At 55.1% G+C, this 18674-nt stretch overlaps 1 protein-coding gene across 2 annotated transcripts in view; it reads right to left on the bottom strand.

Moving 5' to 3' along the window:
• Positions 1-18674, bottom strand: part of ITGA11 (integrin subunit alpha 11) — a gene marked incomplete at its 3' end in the record, with an annotated part of 48976 nt that overhangs the window by 4492 nt on the left and 25810 nt on the right. For both annotated transcript variants that reach the window (XM_082005149.1, XM_082005148.1), the window contains exons 6-23: positions 18499-18626; positions 17757-17905; positions 16927-17071; positions 16304-16469; positions 15201-15271; positions 14243-14387; positions 12980-13128; positions 12556-12696; positions 11361-11564; positions 10762-10892; positions 9915-10081; positions 8427-8569; positions 7185-7295; positions 6867-6952; positions 5325-5532; positions 3539-3637; positions 2019-2095; positions 1209-1298 (exon numbers count right to left, since the gene is read on the bottom strand). In XM_082005149.1, the coding sequence (XP_081861275.1) occupies positions 1209-1298; positions 2019-2095; positions 3539-3637; positions 5325-5532; positions 6867-6952; positions 7185-7295; positions 8427-8569; positions 9915-10081; positions 10762-10892; positions 11361-11564; positions 12556-12696; positions 12980-13128; positions 14243-14387; positions 15201-15271; positions 16304-16469; positions 16927-17071; positions 17757-17905; positions 18499-18626 (2410 nt within the window). The remainder of the gene's footprint in view (positions 1-1208; positions 1299-2018; positions 2096-3538; positions 3638-5324; positions 5533-6866; positions 6953-7184; positions 7296-8426; positions 8570-9914; positions 10082-10761; positions 10893-11360; positions 11565-12555; positions 12697-12979; positions 13129-14242; positions 14388-15200; positions 15272-16303; positions 16470-16926; positions 17072-17756; positions 17906-18498; positions 18627-18674) is intronic.

Here is an 18674-nt window from a genome sequence, read left to right as displayed (position 1 = left end):
CCCAGCTGCCCCCAGCCCCGGCCCTTCCGCAGGCAAGTGGCCCAAGGAAAGGACTTTCGGTCTGTCTGGCCCCATTTCGGATGGAAACCGCTGCCTGGCCCCACCTCGTGCGAAAAGTCGGGGGATTTTCACGCTATTCTGCTTCTGCAGTATTTTCCCTTTCTTTGTAGATTTTTTCTCGCCTTTTTAATATAACAGAGACATCCCAGGCCCTGGTTGGCAGTTTGAATGTCACGTATAAATCTGGGGAGGTAAATCCCATCTCTGTTTCGCAGCTGGAGAGGAGGGGAAGGAGCCAGGAGCATCTGGCGGGACCCCGTGGGAGCCTGCGGGGATCGCCGGTGGTGGGACGCACGCTTGCAGGTGCCACGACACGGGGCACATAGCCCAAAACCCCCCAAACTCTTTGAAATTATTTATTTCCCCCTTTTTTCCCTTCAATGTGCCCAAATGCGAGGTTTTTTTGTGCTGTTCCTTTTTCTCCAAGTTCTCCCTTCTCTCGCAAGGGCAATTCTGATATTTATTAAATTGAGAATCCCCCTGCTCCCCATAAATTGTAAGTATTAAAGTGGTTTTATTTTCAGTGCCCCACTGCCTCTAGCGTAAAAAATAAAATGACTGAAGGTCTTAAAAATCTGCTAAGAATTACAGCAAGCGGCGCCAGGGAATGTGCTTCTGGGGTCCACGTTTTTTCTTATAATCAGGTTAATAATTTATCATCTGTGCCTTAGCTCCCCGCTCTCCTCGGAGCGAGGACGCTCTCTGCTTTAGTTACTGGGGATGCCCAAACCCTTCCATGCACACCCCCCAGCCGAGCTCCTGGGGAGGTGATTTTTAGTGGGATGGCTACCGGCCCAGACGTTGGCTAGTAACACGTTATGGACATTATTACCTACGCTAAGTACTTTTTCCCCTCAAGAAAAAATTGCCCTCACACCTATTTAATAACACTTGCGCATTTAAACATCATGAAAGCACAGCACCTCGTTGCTCCTTGCTGTTGATTTTTATAAGGACCCACCGAGCGGGATGCCCTTGATTTTGTGGTTCTTCCAGCCTCTTTTCTAAACAAATTCCCCAAATTAAAGCTCAGTTTGCACAGGGCTCTGCTTGAAGGCAGCTCCCAGGGGCCTGGCACAGGTTTTCCTGAAGAACACCCTATAAACCATGTTCCCCCCCAAAGCCGTGTCCCCTTCCCAAATACTCACCTGGTGAAGAGCAGGTCGGCTTCGTACTTCAGGTGAAAGTTCAGGTGGGCAAAGTTGTCCTCCTTGGTGCTCTCCTTCTCCTCGCTGTCGCTGAAACAGCGGCGGGGCAAGCGGGGGGTCAGGCGGGGGCCGGCTCCCCTCTGATTGTTCTTTTTTGGGGAGGGGGGTCATAGGAAGCAGGTGGGGAAGGGCTGAACTTTTGCTTTTTGGCCAAAGTGTAAAGAGAAACAATTTTATTCGGTAACTTTTATTAGCCCAGGGCCATAAAAGTAGATCATTTGGAGAGAGGTTTCACACCCAGCGGCCTTACAGCAGTGCAGCAGCCCTGGCAGAGCGAGTCCTCGGCGGCTTTAATAATTGATGAAAGTAAAAAAACCCCAATCCTAACGAGATTTCGCTTGGCTGTCAGAAAATTTTACCTGTGCAGGGCAAGTGAGCGAGGAGAATTTTGCAAAGCTGTTAGGAGGTATTATTTCTCCCGGGAGTGTTTGCAGTTGTGAAAGTGGGTAAGAAAGCAGCAGCGGCCGGAGCCCCTTTCTGCCCAGCGCAGAGCCCCACATGTACAGAAAAATGGAGGATGGAAATATAGATAAATGGATAAATATTACATTTATAATAGATAATAAAATAATAATAAAAATACAGGGCTGTGCACGCTGTAATAACCCACGGCAATGAGGTTTCCTTGCGGTTGTTCCCTGAGTAAAGCCTCCGGCGTCACCTACGGCTGTGGAAGAAGGCAGCCCAGCGCAAGCAGGTAACACCCCGTCCGCCTCGCAAACACGTGCAAGGGAGAGAGCAACCATTAACCTGTTGGCGATCAAGTAGATCTCCATGCTTGGAAGGAAAATCGACTTGCTGAATTCAAAATCCAGGCGGAAAGCTACCTGCGGGGGTTGGAAACAGATTGGAGAAAACTTTAGGGGGAAAAAAGCAAAAAACGCTGAGTGCCGTTCCAGGAGCGGCGCGGGGGGCTCTGCGGGTGCCAGCATCCCCCTGCTCCCGCCGGGAGATGCTGCCGGGCTTCGGGCAGAGCCTCGGCTTTCCAGGGAGCGGAGAGGCCACGCTGGGGATGTGCAGGATTCGCTCTCATCCCCACACGCCGCGTTTTGGTTTTTTTTTTTTTCTCTGAGGCTGGAGAAGCAAGCGGCCCCCCCTTGGAAGAGAAACCCTCCGGGGGACCTGCAGCGAGAGGCCGCTCGCTCCCAGCCGCGGCACGGGGTCGGCTGGCGGGGGAAGGCAGCCGGAGAGAGGCCAACAACAATAAAATGTGATAAATGTCACATCTGCAAGAGCTGTGGCAATGACCTCAAACTGTCTGGGACTGCACAGCTGAGTATAATATTAAAGCTCCTGCTGCTCTCAGGCCAAATTTCCATTTCCAGCTTGTCTTTTTTTTGGCAGGACCTGGCCTACCTGATGCCACGCAGATGCATTCTCAGCCCCCGTAGGTCATGGGGAGTCGGGCTGCTGCGCTCTCGTGTACGGCCACAGGCATCTGAGAGGGCTTTTTTGGGAGCTTTAAAGCCTAGCGAGGTGCCTGGAGCTCGTCCGTCATTTTCAAGCTTCTGACAAGGAAAGGCTTCAGACGGATACGGCGGTTGGAAAGATTTTTCTCTTTAGCTCCCGCTTGTCTCGGCCCGTTTTCCCACGGGGGTGCGGGACGGGCAGGTGGGATTTCACAAGGTGACTCCAGAGAGTGGCCCCGACAAGCGAGGTCCTGCTCTGCCCGAGGCATCTCCTCACTTCGCCTTCCCTACCTTAACGCTGCACGTAATGTTTGCGAAGGGTTTTATGGCACATACAACACGACGCTGACTGGACCGGGGCTGACGCCCAGTGCTGGGAACGACTGTGAGCTGCGGTCTGGAGGATGCACCAGCCCAAGGGGGCTCAGGCCAGGCTTGGAGGAGGGTCCAGAGGGACCTCGGGCATTCAGAGCAAGGAAAATCTCTCAGGCAAAGCAGGGTGCCTCAGCCTGCGAGGAAGGAGCTCAGGGAAGTTACTATCAGTGGTTTGAAGCCAACATTAAATTGCTCCAAAGGACTGGAGTCAAGTTCTTCGACTTGGAGGAGCTGGGTTTGATTTGGTGCCAGGTGATGTCCCAGCATCAAGGCAGCATCCTAACCATCCCGGCTGCCCTAACGCGCCTTTCAAACACCAGCAATGGGCAGAGAAAGGGAAGAAACCAAGTGTCTGTCTTGAAAAAATCCTGTTCAAAGCCGCCCAGCCCAAGGATGGATGGGTGCAGCCCCATGGCCATGGCAGGGGCGCAGAAGGCTCCTGTCCCACGAGCGAAGCCTCACTTGGGCAGGAGGGAATAGCTTTACCTTGGCCTTGGCTCGGAAGAAGGGGTAGCTCACGTTGCACACTTTCTTGTTGGGGTGCTTCTCTTCAGTCATGCAGTCGATGTTGATGTCCGTGTCGTCCTTAAATGGGATGCAAAGTGTCCGTGCCACTGGGCATGAGCCCCATGACCTGGCTCTTTATGAAAGCAGCAAACACACCCAGAGGGCTCAAAACAGGCTTTAACTTTTGGAAAACCAACCAACCAATCAACCAACCAACCAACCAGGTAACCAACCAACCCCACTTGCTGCAGGCTGGGAATCCTTCCCATGCAGCTGAATTCCTAGGGCTGTTCCTGGAGCAGGGCATTTCTAGTAAGCAATTTCCAGCTTTCTGAATTAAATCCTCTTTAGAAATTTAACTACAGCAGTGAATGAATGAACTTGATTATTCTTGGCACTATAACTGGGAAGAAGAACATTTTTCTGTGATGAGGAGTCACAAGGAAGCATCAAGAGATAACATGAGCTATTATTCTGCATGGCCACCAGCTAAGCAGTAATATTTAATCTCCTCATCTCCACAACTATGTTCCTGCTGCTTGAACACCTTCCAGCTCACCAGCCAGGCTGAGGAAGGTCCTGCCCAACACAAAGCCCAAGCACAGGCTGGGGTGGGACACCGACCTTGCTCTGCCTCCTCCCCTGCCAAGCTGTAGCAACCCTACAAGAGGTTGTAGCCTGGTTGTAAGCTGGTGTCCATCCCCACCATGAGACGATGAGCTATTCCAGTTTTTGTCCCTGTGTTAGACCCCAGAAGGGTCTCGGTTTGAGGTGCTGCCACCAGACAAGACCTACCCAGGAGCTGAAACATCCCAGCACCAGCCGCAGGGAAAATGCCCTGCCAGCCATCAGCAATGGCCTGCAGCTTTCTCTCACCCATCTGCTGAGGTTATGGACTTTCTGGGGCCACAGCTCCTTTTTATTTGGGTCTCTGTACAGCTTCTGACACAAACATCCCTCCCCTCTGGTTAGCAATTTGCCTATTTATAAGGAGCGGCAGCCAGGGAGCCGTTAGCAGTGACGCTTCTATAACCAGCTACAAATATTTCCTGCAGCCGCTGCTGCACGGTGCTTTCTGTTACTGAGCATCGTGGGGCTTTTCCCCCTCACTTAATTTGGCGCAATCTCTCAGAAAACGCATTTTTCTTATTTTGTGGGCAACGTGCCCCACAATTTTCCCTTGGCATGGCTTGTAGAAAAACAAACGCAGGACATGGGATCTGCGGGCGGGTATGAAGTCACGGGGGGGATGAGCGAGGGCTCAGCAGCATCAACGTATTTCCCAAACCTCGCACTGAGACCGAGCGAGTGGTGGGGGTGAAATATCGGGGAGGGTGGGAGTGGATGGGGCACGACGGGCTCACCCAGGGGACAGCCGTAGAGAAGTGGCATCGCCCGGCCCGAGCCTGAGCAGCGGCCACGTTCCCATTACCAGCCCACGCTGCCAGGAGTTATATCTCAGCTACAAAAATTCACCCCTGACAGGAACTTGGCCATGTGCAGCAAGTATTTTTAAACAACTGGAGTAGAAAAATAGAGAGGGAAATAATTTCATCTGCATTTGACCTTCTTTCGGGCTCTTAAAATTCAAACATTTTTGTATTTCCAAAATAAAGAGCTGAAAGGGCTGTAAGCGCTGAGACACTAAGCCCATAAACATGTCTGATTTATGAGGGACGGAGACATTTTTGGGCTCTGCTTTAGGACAAAGCTTTCTCATCCGGCCGGGATTAGAAGCGCCTCCGCAACGCCCTGGATCTCTCACCTTGGGGATCAAGCTGGCGAACTGGAGGTTCCTGGAGAAGGAGATGTTGAGGACCGTGCTGTAGGCGTTTTCGCCTCGGTTCTCCAGCACCGCCTCCACGGCCACCCTCCTCCTGCTGCTCTCCACGACGAAGACGGAGGCGTCGAAGGAGAGGCTGAAGGCTGAGCAGTCCGGCGGTGCCCTCCGCAGAGCCCGCCCGCAGTACTCCCTGCAAGAGGAGGGCAGCGGTGCGGGCGCTGCCGGCAGCACCGCGCCGAGACCCGGCCCCAGGATTTTTACGTGCACGGTGCGTAGGGCAGCGCGGGGAAATCCCTGCTCTCCTTCTGTCGAGCTGTGCTGCTACGGAAAGAGGAGCCACAGATTCCTCCCGGGGACCATCGTTTTGCTTGTGCTGCTTGGCTAACGCTGCCTAGCTTTCTCAAACCCGGTCAGGAGCTCTTAACACAGCTGGGATGTAAAGATAAAATAGATCCCATGCCATTAGTAAAGGGTAAAGCTGGCATTTAGTTTCAGCCCGGCTGAGATCTCCCTCCCGGCAAGTTTACCGGCACAGACTCTGCAACAGCAGCGTGTGCTTTTGCTGACTTGATTTATTTTCTTTAGGCGAAATAAAAAAAAAGAAAGGAAAATGTAGGATGGTGGCACCTTCAGAGCCACCCGCCTCTAACAGCGGGGCAGCCAGGGTGCCTGTTCGAAGGAATAGCTCTATTCCAACAAGTGACCTCAAAAGTGCTTTTCTCAGCAGAAATCACCTCCGCATCAGCTGCTCTTGCAGGGCATGATCCAGTGCTCACTGATGCCATCGGGAAAGCTCCACAGGCTTCGGGGGAACTGGACCACGAGGGTCTGGCACCCTCATAGACTGTGGTGTCTGCCCATGAGTACTTGTAGGACTCCAGCCACTAAGATCCATAAATAATCTCATACCTACCGCTCACTCCCACCTCCCGCAGAGCAGCCCAGCCAGGGGTGCGGGGAGCCCCGGACCCCCTCCCGGTCGAGCCCTGGGTTGCAGCCTCAGGACCAAGAGCTTTACAGGAGACAGAGCAATAAATTTTGAATTACGGGATACAATTAATCCCCGGGTAGCAGCACTGGTCCTGAGCTTGGTCCAGAGCCCACTGCCGTTGACGGGAGGCAGAGGTTCAGGCTCCTGTGCTCCTAGATAACCTTTAAAAGCTCTCTTAAGTGATCAGATGTAGTGTATAATTATTTCTGCTGCGTGAGTCAAACCTGTAATTGCCAAGTGGGTAATGCCAGCCTTGCATTTATTTCCCCCTGTTATTTACTGATTTGTCTCCCTGGGGCTCATCACCGTGGCATCAAATATTACTTATTTTGTGGATTCTCTGAAAAGCCACCGATTCGTTCCAGAGGCTCAGAGACCCGCTGCGAGCGGAGGTGCCGAGGAGCGCCTCATGATGGTGTTGGATGAAGGACCGGCTGTGATGCCAGTACCTATGGAGCATGGGTTGGGCTGGGTTTTGGAGACCCCCGGGTCTGTGATACTGGTGGGAATGATGCTCTGAGTGACCTACTCACATGGCACTGGGCACATCGCTTCTGGCGTCCAGGACCAGATCAGGGACACAGTGCTCATCCTCATTGCAGCCGTTCCAGAAAGGGACCTGAGGGGGACAACAAGAGCGGCTCGGTGATGCTTTGCACCCCAGGTTATACTCCAAGGAGAAGGGACACGGGTGGTGGTCCCAGGCCGCAGCGAATGCGAACACGTTGCTATCATGGGAGGGACCAGCGGTTACAGCCCCAAGATAAAGAAGCGAATGTTACATTCAGAGATAAATCTGCTGACCAAGCGTTTGATAAAAGGCACCCTCAGAGGTGGGTGCTGCTACCTACCGAGACCTTGAGCGAGGTGGGCCAGCCATCGTCCAGCATGGGGCCGTTCTCAGGGTGCTCCAGCTCGTAGTCGACAGAGAACGTCACCGGCTTCACGTAGTCAGCTGTGTCCTGCGGCGGACAGAAAGCATTGTTGAGAAGGACGGGGCTCCTTCCCATGGAGGGGCAGCTGCGTCAGAGAGCAAGGTAAGGCAGAGCTACAGGCATGCGGGATTATTTTATGAAATAAAAGCTTTGCAATACTTGGTGTGTAATCATCCTGTCCCCCAGCCAGCCCTTACCGAGGGAGAGGGACAAGCCAAGCTCAGTGCTGCTGCGCAGCACCCATCCGCACGTACGTGTCTGGGGGTGTAGGAAAAGCTTCACCCTGGTGATGCTGGCTCCAAAAGATGGATGCTCTGGGATGGGGCTGTCCCCAGGCCGGGCTCCCGGGGGGACAGAGCTCTCCTGGGGCTCGTCCAGCCGGTAACGAAGCTGCAGCTTTCCTGCAGCTCTATAAGCTCTTCCCGGGCATGGCCCCAGCTGCACTGGGTGCAGTTAGATGCTCTGAAATGAGATGCTTCTCAAGCTAAATCACAGGCTCCATCTCGAGCTCCAGACTTGAATTTCCCAGAAGTTCACAGCGGTTCAGGCCAGGGCTTGAGGTTGGGCCAGTCTGGCAGCTCAGCCCTCCCTGGCCTCTGCAATATTCTCATCATTCTCTGGGAATGTTTGATTTTGGCCAGGTTTGTGCATCAGCTGTTCCCTGCGAGTGGTGCCGAGGGTTTCGCCGGCTCCTGCACCCAGGGAGGGGGACCCCGACGGTCGGAGGGTTGCAGAGGGTGAGAGCACTGGGGACTGGCATGGAGGCATTTGGTTCCCCAATGGAAAAAATGAGTTTTCAACGATTTTGGAGCAGGAGGAGCAGCCTGACCCGGGCGTCAGGAGTGCACGCCCTCCCCGAGGGCACGGCTAGCGGCTCATGGGAAGGAGCACGGTGCAATGAAGTCAGCGCTCGGGGACGCGGCAGCTGCCGCGGGCCGGCAGCTCCATCCCCGACCACATCAAACCCAGCGCAAAGAAATCCAGGCTCGAGGATGAGGCTCATTTCCAGCCCCACGAAGCCATCGACGCTCCTCTGACCACGGCCCGGCGCATCGCCGTTTTGCAGAAGGTGGCGAGCGTCTTTGCTCAGGCGGCTGGCTGTCCCCCCCAAGGGCTGGCGGAGGAGGAGACCCCAGCCTTGTCCTCACTCCCACTCACCAAGACATGGAACTGGAGCCTGTCGCAGCGCTCCTGCCCGGCGAGCAGCGCCAGCGCCTTCTGCGTGTGCCGCTCCCCGCTCTCGTCCAGGTAAGCCCGCGGCGTGTACCTGCGCTCGTCAATGGTGGCATTGTACCGCAGCGCTGGAAGAAGAGCAGCACCGTCAGGGCTTCTCCCCGGGGTTACGCTTGCTATATAACAACACCAGCTCGAAAAATGGGCTGTCGTGCGCTCAAATCCCTATTTCTCCACTGGGAGGAGCGTGGCAGGGAGCACGCTAAGGGAAAAGCTGGGAAATTGGGCTATAGCTGTCCTTGCCTGTTTCTAACAGACATTCCTTTGAGCGAAGAATCTGCTCTCCAGGTCAGGTCAGGAACTGTAAAAATGCATTGCTACAAGACACCGAGTAAAACCCGTGCAGGGTATATAACCGTCCGCCTCTTAGAGATTCACATGCTGGCCTGTAGCAGTTCTGGGATGTATTGTACCCCGGAGCACCCTCCTTTCTACGTGCTTTACTGGAGGTCATTTGCTTCCTGCAATGCTGTCAAACCCCCCACTGCGAAGGTCCCCAGCCTGGTGCTGAGCAGGGGGGGACTTGCACCCACTACACCAGCGCGATGCAAAATGTGCACAAGCAAAGAGCAGCCCCCAGCCCCCAGCACACACCGTCCACAGGGTGGCTCTTCTGGGTAGAAATAAGTGTAAAAGTAAATACGTAAAGGAAACCCCACTCAGCTTTTTGTCCTGCAAGCTCCGCAAGGACAGCGATTAGGAGGAAAACAGTGGATTTGATCGTACAAATCACAATTCTTGCTCTAGGGGATGGGAGCTTTTCCTTTGGCTTTGCCCGGGACCCCATTTCCCTTCGGCAGCGTTTGCTGCCGGCTTGCAGGGGCTGAGCCGCCGTGGCTTCCCCCCGCTCCAGCTGAGTCACGGGCATCTGCTGGGTAGACTCGGGGTCACAGCAACATGCAAGGGTTTAAAAGCAGAGCTGGCCAAGAACTGCACAGAGATTCCCCGGGACATTAGGGAAACATGCACATATGGTCCGCAGATGTGTCCTGCTGCTGCAGCGGGGAGGGTGGATGAGCTCTGCAGGACGTGGTCCAGGCACGTCATCTCCTGTCCCGCTGGCCGGCGGGATGGTGGTGACACCCCCGTCACACGTACCACAGCAAGAGGAGCTGCAGGAGAGCTCGGCCCCAGGGCGTAGGGGAGAGCAGGGGTTAAACACGGGTACGGTTGGATCCTTGGGGTGTTTCTTGGCACTGCTTAATGGCAGAGCCACCATCCCTGCTACATCGGCCAGGACAGGGACAAGTTTGTGGGTAAAAAGGCATGTGGCAGATGGCAACGTGCACTCCTCCAGGCGTGCCAAGATCCTGGATAGTTTCCCTTGGCAGAAGCTGGGTGCTCCCTCAGGGCTGGAGACCGAAACAACACATGAACTGGGGTTTTTGTCGCGTGAGTAGCCGTGCCGCTTACCCACGCTGGCCGCCTGGAAGTGAGCTGAGAGGAAGACGGCGGTGAAGCAGACGAAGGCCGACATGCAGGTGGCATCCTTCCCGTTCCGCTTGCAGTCCTTGGTGAAGATGTTGATTTTGGAGGGCTCGAAGCGGATGCTGGCATTGATCTGGACCACACTGCGGGACCTGCAGGGCAAGCAAGGATCGGGAGACGGGTTGGGGCACGGGACACCCACAGACATCTGCAGCAGCCTCCAAAAGCCTCCAGGTTCACCCTTTTCACCCTTTTTCCCAAGATCAAGAAGGTGCTGAGGGAGGCCAAAGGCCACCACAGCATGCTGATCTACTCTCAGCTCATTTATGTGGTATTTGAAGAGTAAAAACTCTTGCACATATTTGCCTCCTTCACTGCTTATGCCAGTGAAGTAGCTCAGCGCCAAGAGCAGGATTTGCCCCTCTGCATGCACATAGCACTTTCCAAGGCGAAGCCCGGGGTGGCCCATCTCTGCTGGGCACAGATACCCTCGATCCTAACAGCTTCAAGGGACTTTCCAAACATTAATCAATATTTGCAAATATTAAATTGTTCTTATTAAATAAGACCAGAGGGAGCCTGGGCAAATCACCACAAATGAATTAGCTGGTTTGAAACTCTTGGTGAACTAGTGATGAAATTCAGTGCAAAACCAACTCTTGATGCCCTTCTAGGGTCCAACTGCACTGCAAGCCCACGGCCCCAGTGGACAGGGGGTCATTATTGTGGAAAGTTGGGTCAGATGGTTGGGAGATCAGTTTTCCCCCGAAAAATGTCACCATATTGCAATGAGCTTCGGGCAGAGGAGGTTGTGAAATGAGATACGGCTAACCACAACAGCACAGCGTTCCCCAGAGAGCCGACGGCCAAGTCTACGAGCCCGTCTTCGTTCAGGTCCAGCTGCCCGTGGATGCTGCATCCAAAATACATCAGGCCCGGCGCAAGGTCCGCAGCTGCTATCCGCTGAAACGCAAAGGGGAGAATCCAGCCTGGTTTCCAGCAGGAGCATCCCTGCCTGCGAAGGAGGGGTTTGCCATGCCGACCTCCACCACGTTACTGAAGGTGGCCCTTTCCAAGGGATTGCACCAAGCATAATTTTTCAGGGAATGAGAGCGGTTTCTCTTTGGAGACACCATGCAGAGATTTCTGCTGAAATTACTCTGTATATTTACTATTTCTCACAAGTGTGAGAAATATATTACATATATTTTATCTACCAAGTGCTAAGCATTGGCCCTAATTTTCAAGCATGTTTTCCATACCCTACGTTTGCTTTGCCTTGGACCCCTCACAAGAGAAAATATTTGGCAATAATAATTAACAACGCAATACCGCATGTGAATTTATTGCCCTCTGTCAGTCCTTAAAATGGGCACAAATGACATTTATTCTGATGAAGGATGAGGACAGCCGAAGCACCAAGAGCCATACCTGCTTGTATTTCTTCAGGACGGTCTCTTCGAAGCCGAGGAAAACGTATATCGCTCCTTGGTGCTCGTCCTCCAAAGGCGCCCCAACGACAAGGTCGTTGTAGGAGTCCTGGTTGAGGTCGGGCACGGCGGCGATGCAGGAGCCGAAGCGGGAGTTCTGGTAGCTCTGCAGATCGACGAGGGCACCGCCGGAAACAAAGCGGTTCTGCCAAGCCAGCCAAAGAGAGAAGGCAAAAAAAACCCCTCAAACAACCCCAAAACCATCAGCAGCAAGGCCAGCAAGTGAACACCCTCAAGGGCAAGCGAACAAGGTGCAGTGATGTGCGAGCAACTTCTCTAAGGAAGGAGGTGAGAGCCCTCCCGGGGCTGCGGCATTTCTGCTCAGCACCCCCTTAGGGATGGATGAGCCCCGTGCCAGCCCCACGCCAGCTTTGCCTCCCCTTTATAGCAACCTACATAAATAATTGCCTAAAAAGTTGTGCTGTAGAGGTGGGGGCTTCCTCTCCCCCGGTTGGGCTCTGCAGCCTTGGATATAGAGCACGGCCTGCTCGCTGCCCTGCGTGCCCCCGGAGGCTGGGGGGTTTGACTCAGAAACCACATTTTCCCCCAGATCTGAGGGCAGCAGGAGAGCTGATCCTGCCCCCGGGCACCGCTGGGTGCCAAGGAAGGGGACGGGGTGGCACATGTCCCATCTGCGCCCTCGAGCCATGGGGGAGGCGCCGACCTGGCCGCTCCCCAGGACCCTGGGCAGGAGGGTGCCCTGGGAGGGAATGGTTCTGGGAGAGGCAAAGCGGATGGGGACCGTTTGTCTGGAGAGACCCCCATGTTGCACAGACCCTGCCTTGCGCCCCGCGCATTGCCTCGCCCGGCCGGGAGCAGCAAAGCCTTGCGACGAGGCAGCTCCGCTCCGGCGCAGGCTCCCGCCGCCGGCAGCGAGCCAAGCCCCTGAGATCGTTTACACACAAGGAAAACGGACACGTCCTCCCTCGGTCTCGCGGCGGCCGCGACGGCGAGGCACCGCCGAGCTCCGCTGCCTGCGCACCGGGCTGCCGTGCCCGCTGACGCTTGCAGGGAAGCCGGTGGGTGTGCGCAGCCAGGGGCCCCCCCGGGGAGGTGACCCGAGGGGACGCAGTGCAGCTCCCAAATGCCCCGGCCCCCGCAGCGGGCCCAGCTCGCCCCACGGTGCTGCCACGTACCTCCCGCAGGGTGTAGACGTAGACCTTCCCCCTCTCTCTGCCCTCGCTGAAGTACATGGGGGCTCCCACCAGCAGAACGTCGGTGACGCCGTCGCCATCGACGTCGAGGGAGTTGATCTCACTGCCGTAGTAGGAGCCGATCTGCAGGAGACAGAGGAGGGGACGGGAGCAACGCCGTGGCCACGCAGCGCTGCCACCCTCCCCGGCGGGGACCGCGGGGACGTTCCGAGCCCCAAAACTGCGCGGCCCGGAGCCGAGAGCGCAGCCACAGCCCGGACATCCCCGACCGCCCGTGGACGCGTCGCGCTGCCGAGCCATTCAAACAGAGCGGTTCGCAAAAAGAAGGGCGAGGATTTATGGGGGAGCAGCCGTGCCAGGTGGAAAAATGGAGGCAGCACCCTCGGCGGCGTGTGCCCGGCATTACCTGCTCGCCCTTCAGCGCCTGGTGGATGGTGAGGTTTCGGTTGTTGTGCATGCTGAAAATGATGACTTTCCCGGTGTGGTTGAACCTGGGCGCTCCCGCGACGTAAACCCGCTCGTGCTTGGTGGATATGACGGAGGAGACGGTGTAACCTGGCAGGGGGGTGGGTGCGGGCTGAGCATGGCCGGGCTCCCAGCCTTCCAGCAGCCCCCCGCTGCTGGCGCAGCTCTGGCCGCCTCCCAGGCCGGGGGGCTAGAAACCCAGATTTCTTCAAAGGTCCAAATACACCCCAGGACCCCGGGCTTCGAGCCGCCCGCTCAGGTCCTACCTACGCCCTGAGCCGTGCCGCTGTGCCGCTGTGCCAACGGTTTTGGCACTGCCTGAGGCAGCCGGCAAAGCCCGTGCAAACCCCCTCGCGTCGAAGGCGCGTCAACTCGCAGCCTGACGGGTGTTTCACCGCACGTAAAAGCCAAACGAGCGCCAGCGAGGTGTGCTGGGCGAGCAGGGCTGCTCCGCGGCAGCGCGTGCCGGCGTTTCCTCAGTGCTTCTGGTTTTCTTACTCCAGGAATGGGAAAGACGGAGCCCAGCTGAGCTGCCGCGAACTGTCATGGGCGCCTCTCGCACAGCCGCAGCCGCCCCTGCGCCCGGCGCTTGCAGCCGAGCCCGGGGGACACTGCCGTCACCCCAAGAGATGAGCTGTGCGTCCAGGGGCCGTTCACGTCCCCAGCAGAGCGAAGAGCCCCGACACCCCGGTGAGAGCCGCCGCAGCATCCCGCCCCGCTCCCCGCCACGGGGCAGCTCAGCCCGGCACACACGTCTCTGGAGAGAGGCTTCATTTTGCAAACCAGGCTGATATTGTTATGCCGAGGCTTCAACGGCCGCACATGGAACGGATTAACCCAGCAGGTATTTCCTCCCTAGGCATGAAATTTCATCAGTGCTTTTTAAACCATTCCAGTAAGCGCTGTAGCTGGGCTGGGCTGGCCGCTGCCTGAGCTACGGCTGCATTTACACCACTTTCGTGCTGCACACCGTGGTCGACACCGGACTCTTCCCGGGTGAGGATGCTCACGTACGCTGCATCCTGGAGCAAGGGGCAACACGGGTCTTGCACTGATGGGAGCTCGCAAACAGCTGGGCACAGTACCGCCTACGCTGGGAGCGCTGGCTGCTATTAGTCATTTGAGAAATATGTTGTGCTTCCTATTATTAAGTGTAAAATCATGAATTCAGCCCTGGCAGCAGAGCCTCATTTGGCTTTCTTACCCAAATACGCTCCGTGATTTTTCAGCTCCTCCGGGAACTCCTGGAGATAGGATTCCCGCAGAGGAATGACCTTCCCGCTACTGGTTTCCTTCAGGACGGCTCCGTTCCAGTCGTAGGCACCCACCGCCCCCAGCAAGATCCCGTCCTGCGGGGGAAGAGGAGTCGTTTGAGGGTATTTCTTGACAAGTGGAGGCAATTCTCCCTCTCGCTGCCCATACGGGCAAAGTCGATCCATGCTGAGCCGGACGAGGGCACCCGATGGGCTGGTTTTGGGTGGGAACACGTATGGGGTGCGTTCTCACTCCTAGACTATATACTTATTGGAGACTGCGGAGTGCAGAATAGAAAACCAGAAGATGGTCCCTCCCAGAAATCACACATTTTACAGAAACGAGGAGAAATCTCACAAATTGAAAATTAAAAATATTGTTATTGTTATTCTTATTGTTAATAATAATAATCATCATCGTCATAATCATCATCATCATCATCTAGCAAACCATTCTCCAAAGCACACCTGGAAGGATGGAGACTTTTAAACATGCTGAAATGACATTCCCACCCCATCTGTATCTTTTCAGCAAGCTTTTCCTCCCCAGGAAATCCCCGAGCAGAAATCCCTGTTGGCTTTTCTGTCGGACCCGCCAGCCCGCAGAGCCCGCGGGTGGAAGGGGACTGACCATCCCCTGCACCCCATCGCCGACAAGCGCCTTCCCCAATGGCACATCCCAGCACGTCCTTTCCAAGAGGCTGCGACATCGGAGAGGCTGCTGCAAGCATTCACCGTAGGATAAACCATCAGCAACAGTAGTTTCTTCCTTATGCTCCTGTTAGCAATTTAGCTTCATGATTAGTAATTTGCCCAAAATACCCGTCTCCCCACTTGCCGGTGATGGTAAAAAGCCCGGGGTGCCTGCTTGCACAGGCTGGAGCAAAAAACCCACATTTACTCTCTTACTTCCACAACATGCGATGAAAATCCAGTCTGGGACATTTCCAGGCCAAAGGAGATCTCATTCTTGTTGGTTCCTTAAAAAAAAAAAAAAAAAAGGGAATTTGTATTTGATGGAAGGTTTAGCTTTCCTGGAGGGGCTGAGCGGTGCCTTGGTGGGTCGGGGAGCATCTACCTCCACCCCACCTGGAGCACAAAGGACCTCAGTTGCCACAAGTGTGCTTGTTTCTCCCTAAATCACCACAATTACCCAAACTCGTGCTGCTAATAGTTATTACGAGCTCTGCCACAGTTCATCTCCTAGCTGCAAGATCACACAAGAATGTGGATTTAGAAGATTTTGCTTCGTAATTGCAACTGGGTGAAGCTTCTCACCCAGGGAAGCTTTCTTCCACAGAGAAGCCTTGGGCTGGCTGGACCCAAACTGCTGGGGTGTTTGTGAGCTGGTTTGACCAAAATTCCCCCAAACCCGGAGATGTTTAATTTCCAGTGAAAGCCCTCCATCTTCTGCTTCAATTGTGCCTCCCAGGATGCGTTTTTCCTACAAAATCTAGATAAACTTAGTTTTGGAGACTGACAAACTTGTCACAAGGCAGACAGAAGCGCTGTCATTCAGAACAAAAATATTTTCTGGTATTTAATTTCAGCCAATAAACCATAAACCCCACCTTATTCCCATACCCCCACAACGTCTGCCACCCCAGGGAGTCCCTGGCAGTCGGTCGGTGGTTTTTGCCTGTTTATAGCCTGGCTGGGTTTGGATGGAGTTTGACGGGTGAGAAAGATGCTGACACCCAGATGAACCCCCAAACCAAATTTCAAAGGTGTGCTCTAAATGACAGAGCCATCACAGCTCTGCAAATCACGGTTGCAAGAATGAGGAGGAGGGGGCATCTGTGTGCCTGACGCTTGAGGGATGCAAACCACCCCAAAACAAAGATGTTTCTTTATATATGAAGATATTCAAAGCGTGATTTTTTGCTTCTGTATCAAACAGATATTAGGGAAACCCCCAGCGTGACCCGTTCAAATTCAGCAAACCGAGGACCGACAGCATGTCTGATGCAACCCTGGCCGGCTGGGATGTGTCGGGGAGGAGCATCGCTCACCTTCCAAGCTAAATATCCTTTCCCCCAGCGCGTCCACGATGTCTTTGAGTGCTGCTTCATCTGTGACATTAAAGAAATGCTTGTCATCTGGGTCACTCGCTATAAATTTTATCTCGTTCAAAAAGGCTTCGGGATTGATTCCTCTTCTATTATAATAACCTAATACCTAGGTTTGAAATAGAAACGTAAGACTTACTTAGGGGTTTTCACGCGGCGCATAGAGCCATCCCAAAGCACCCGGGTGAGGGGTCTCCATAGCGAAGGAACCCGAAAGCCGTGGCATCTGACACCCCATCGCAGGAGGCAAGCCAGGGAGGGAGGGTTGGCTGCAATTCCTCCAGGCAGCCCAGGCTGGGCACCCCTTGTACCATTTGGGTGCCTGGTGCAATGCAGGACGCTGCTTGTCCCCGGCCACGGCGCTGGCTCCGGCAGCCGAATCCAGAGCCGAGCATGCCGCGGCCTCCTGCAAAAGCAGGACCAGCAGCAAGGACCCCTGCAAAGGCACCGGGAGCGGTGGAGGTGGGCTGCGCCGCCCGTCCCGTTGCGTTGGGGTCTACAGGGCATCGCCGAGCTCCGCACGGGTTTTGCAGCCGTTCGTTGCCGGAAGGCCCCCCCCCACTTACCGCCACCGCATATCTGGTGACGTTGTCCTTCTCGCTGTCCTCAATCACCTTCTCCAGGTCTGGGCTGTCGTGCGACTCTCCATCTGTGATTACAATCATTACTCTCTTTGCCCCTTTCCGGCCACCTTTCTGAAACGCTTCCGAGCTGCAATTGAAGAGATGCCCTGGGCTGCTCAGCCCCGCCAGGCGGGTCGCGGCTCCCACCGCCGCGCGCTCGCCGAAACCGCCGCGGCTGCCGAGACGCGCGCCCGATCGCCCGCGCCGTGAGGCGCCGAGCGGTGTTTGGCGGGCTGCTAGTCCCCGGGGAGACGCGGTCGGCTGCAGGACCCTTGGGAAACATTTTAGGGCTTTAAAAGGGGATTTTTCCGCCGACGGAGCTGGCTTCTTGCAGGAGAGGAGCCTGTGATTCAGCGAAGCGCCCTAAATCTGCAGCAGAAATACTGGTCGGGCTGCGGCAAAAAAGTGGAGGAGCAGGCGCTTGTCCCAGGTAAGGGACGAGGCGGAGCGGTGGGTCAGGGCTGTGCTGAGCTCCGACGGGGCTGGGCTGGGGCAGCCTGGGGTAGGTGCCTTTGGGGGCTGAGAGCTTTCAGAAAGAGGAGACGTTTTCAGAGCCTGCCTCTGCACCCTCCTTCTGGTCCAGCTGCAACCGAGGGCTAAGCGGTTTTGCAAAGCGTCGTTTGTAAAGCATCGGTTAAAGACCAAGCGGTTTTGCAAAAGCGGTTTTAGCCTGGTGGTATCCCCCGCTTTCTAAGCAGTGAGGAAAAGTGAAGAACAACAAGGGTGATTTTAAACTCGTTATCGGGAGGAGCAGGAAGGTGAGAGATTTTTACCGAGCGAACTCTATCCCATAGGCAGTCCTGGTTTCTGTACCTCCTCTTTGCTCTATGTGACTGGCAGCTGCTACCACATCTTTTACAGACCTGTAGTCATTTAAATGAAACTCATGGACGACATCTTCTCCGTACTGAACAACTCCGACCTAGGGATTAAAGGAATGTCACAACGGACGCCAACAAACCTGTCGTAGAGCAAGGGCCTGCGACGCAACGAACACCCTTTGTCAACCCCACGACATCGCAGCCGCCACTAAAACCCAGTCACTCCGTCCCCGTTCGCTCCAGTTTGGGGTGATGCAGACGTGCCCGGCCCCAGTGCGGGCCCGCAGCATCTCTAGCCGGCACCAAACGGGGAGTTATTTGGGCGAACCGTGGAGGATATCCCTGCCCAAATCCGCCCGCGATTACTAATAAGAAGAGGATGGAGAGCTCTTCACAGCTGCACCAAGCTGCCTCGGCGCAGGGCAACACTCCTCTATTTCCATACGATTTCATCCTCCCCGTGCCCGGTCGGGATGGGGGGTGCTGCTCTCTCCATAGCTCGTTTAGGGACATTAAGGCCAACGTTATTTCCATGGGCTCAGCTTTAAAATCTGTACATCGAAAGTTTATTTCGAACAAGCGCGGTGCCAATTTACAGCGTATTGGCAGAAAAGGGACGTTGAAAAGGCCCCGGGAGCACGGCCGGGGGACTCTGCATGACACGGGGGGATGCACAAGTGGTGCAGGGGCTTACTTGTATCTGGCCGGGGCCAATATAAAATTTTTTCAAGATGTTTATCAGGAAGTGCTGAACTTCAACCCAAGGATATATGCTGTTCGATCCATCCAAAACTATGATTATGTCCATGTACGTCTGGCATCCTGTGAAAAATACGCAGTGTGTTATTGAAAGACCTTGGCAACACTTGC

The sequence above is a fragment of the Phaethon aethereus genome (assembly GCF_964289735.1).
Source record: "Phaethon aethereus genome assembly, chromosome: 12".
Taxonomy (NCBI): domain Eukaryota; kingdom Metazoa; phylum Chordata; class Aves; order Phaethontiformes; family Phaethontidae; genus Phaethon; species Phaethon aethereus.
This window is presented reverse-complemented; position numbering and strand designations above follow the sequence as displayed.